This window comes from Myotis brandtii, unplaced genomic scaffold (genome assembly GCF_000412655.1).
Source record: "Myotis brandtii unplaced genomic scaffold, ASM41265v1 scaffold2049, whole genome shotgun sequence".
Lineage (NCBI taxonomy): Eukaryota > Metazoa > Chordata > Mammalia > Chiroptera > Vespertilionidae > Myotis > Myotis brandtii.
The window spans coordinates 46,463-47,332 of NW_005357632.1; the positions used below are offsets into that span (position 1 = coordinate 46,463).

Consider the following 870-nt stretch of genomic DNA (forward strand, 5'->3'; position numbering starts at 1 on the left):
TTGATCTTTCTGTCTACACTGTGTCCAGGTGGACGTATAACTATTGGTCTTTCCTCATCTACACTGGGCCCAGGTGGACGTATAACTATTGGTCTTTCCTCGTCTACACTGGGGCCATAAAGACATGTAACTATTGGTCATCATGTTCCTCTTCCTGCATCTGCCTCTCCACCATCACCCTGAGGACTTTCATGGACGCTTGGAGCTGTGTCTCTCTCGTTGGAGCTGCTCTTGGGGTGCCCCTCACCTGAGGACCACCTCTCCCCACCTCCGCCCCACCCTCCCTGCATCCCAGCTGTGTCCCCCTCTCCTTCCTGGGTCCCTGGCCCTCCTCTGGGGTCCTGGGGGTGCCCTCCAGCTCTCGGGGGTCCAGGGCCCTGCAGCTCTCGGTCATACGCGGTCCAGCGTGCAGTGGCCCTCGCCCACCTGTCTGTGGATGTCCAGCTGGTACTCCATCTCCCAGTTGGACAGGAACATGCGGATCCTGGGCGTGTCCCACTGGACGAGGCACTGGGAGTCGTTGCAGTGGACGGTGATGTTGCCGGGGGGGTCGTAGATTTCTGGGAGGAGAGACCAGGGTGTGGCCTGTGAGCTGGGCTGTCACCTCTGAGACTCATAGAGGGGACACCCAGGAGGGTAGACCTGGGAGATGAGACCCAGGAGGTCAGACCCAGAAGGTGAGAGCCTGGAGGACCATCCAGGGACATTTGAAGTCCCAGGCACTGGGGGAGGCAGGGGGGACCCTCCCTAGCATGTCCGGAGGGAGCATGGCCCTGGGACACCTGGTCTCCAGGATCAACAGGAGGGAGCGTGGCCCTGGGGACACCCTGTCTCCAGGATCGACAGGAGGGAGCGTGGCACTGGGACACC

General features: G+C 61.0%; 1 protein-coding gene across 1 annotated transcript in view; it reads right to left on the reverse strand.

Annotated features, from left to right (window-relative positions):
* CSF2RA (colony stimulating factor 2 receptor, alpha, low-affinity (granulocyte-macrophage)) overlaps positions 1 to 870 on the reverse strand; it is a 13,772-nt gene that overhangs the window by 9,394 nt on the left and 3,508 nt on the right. The window contains exon 3 of the mRNA XM_014538907.1: positions 427 to 560. Within this exon, the coding sequence (XP_014394393.1) occupies positions 427 to 560 (134 nt within the window). The remainder of the gene's footprint in view (positions 1 to 426; positions 561 to 870) is intronic.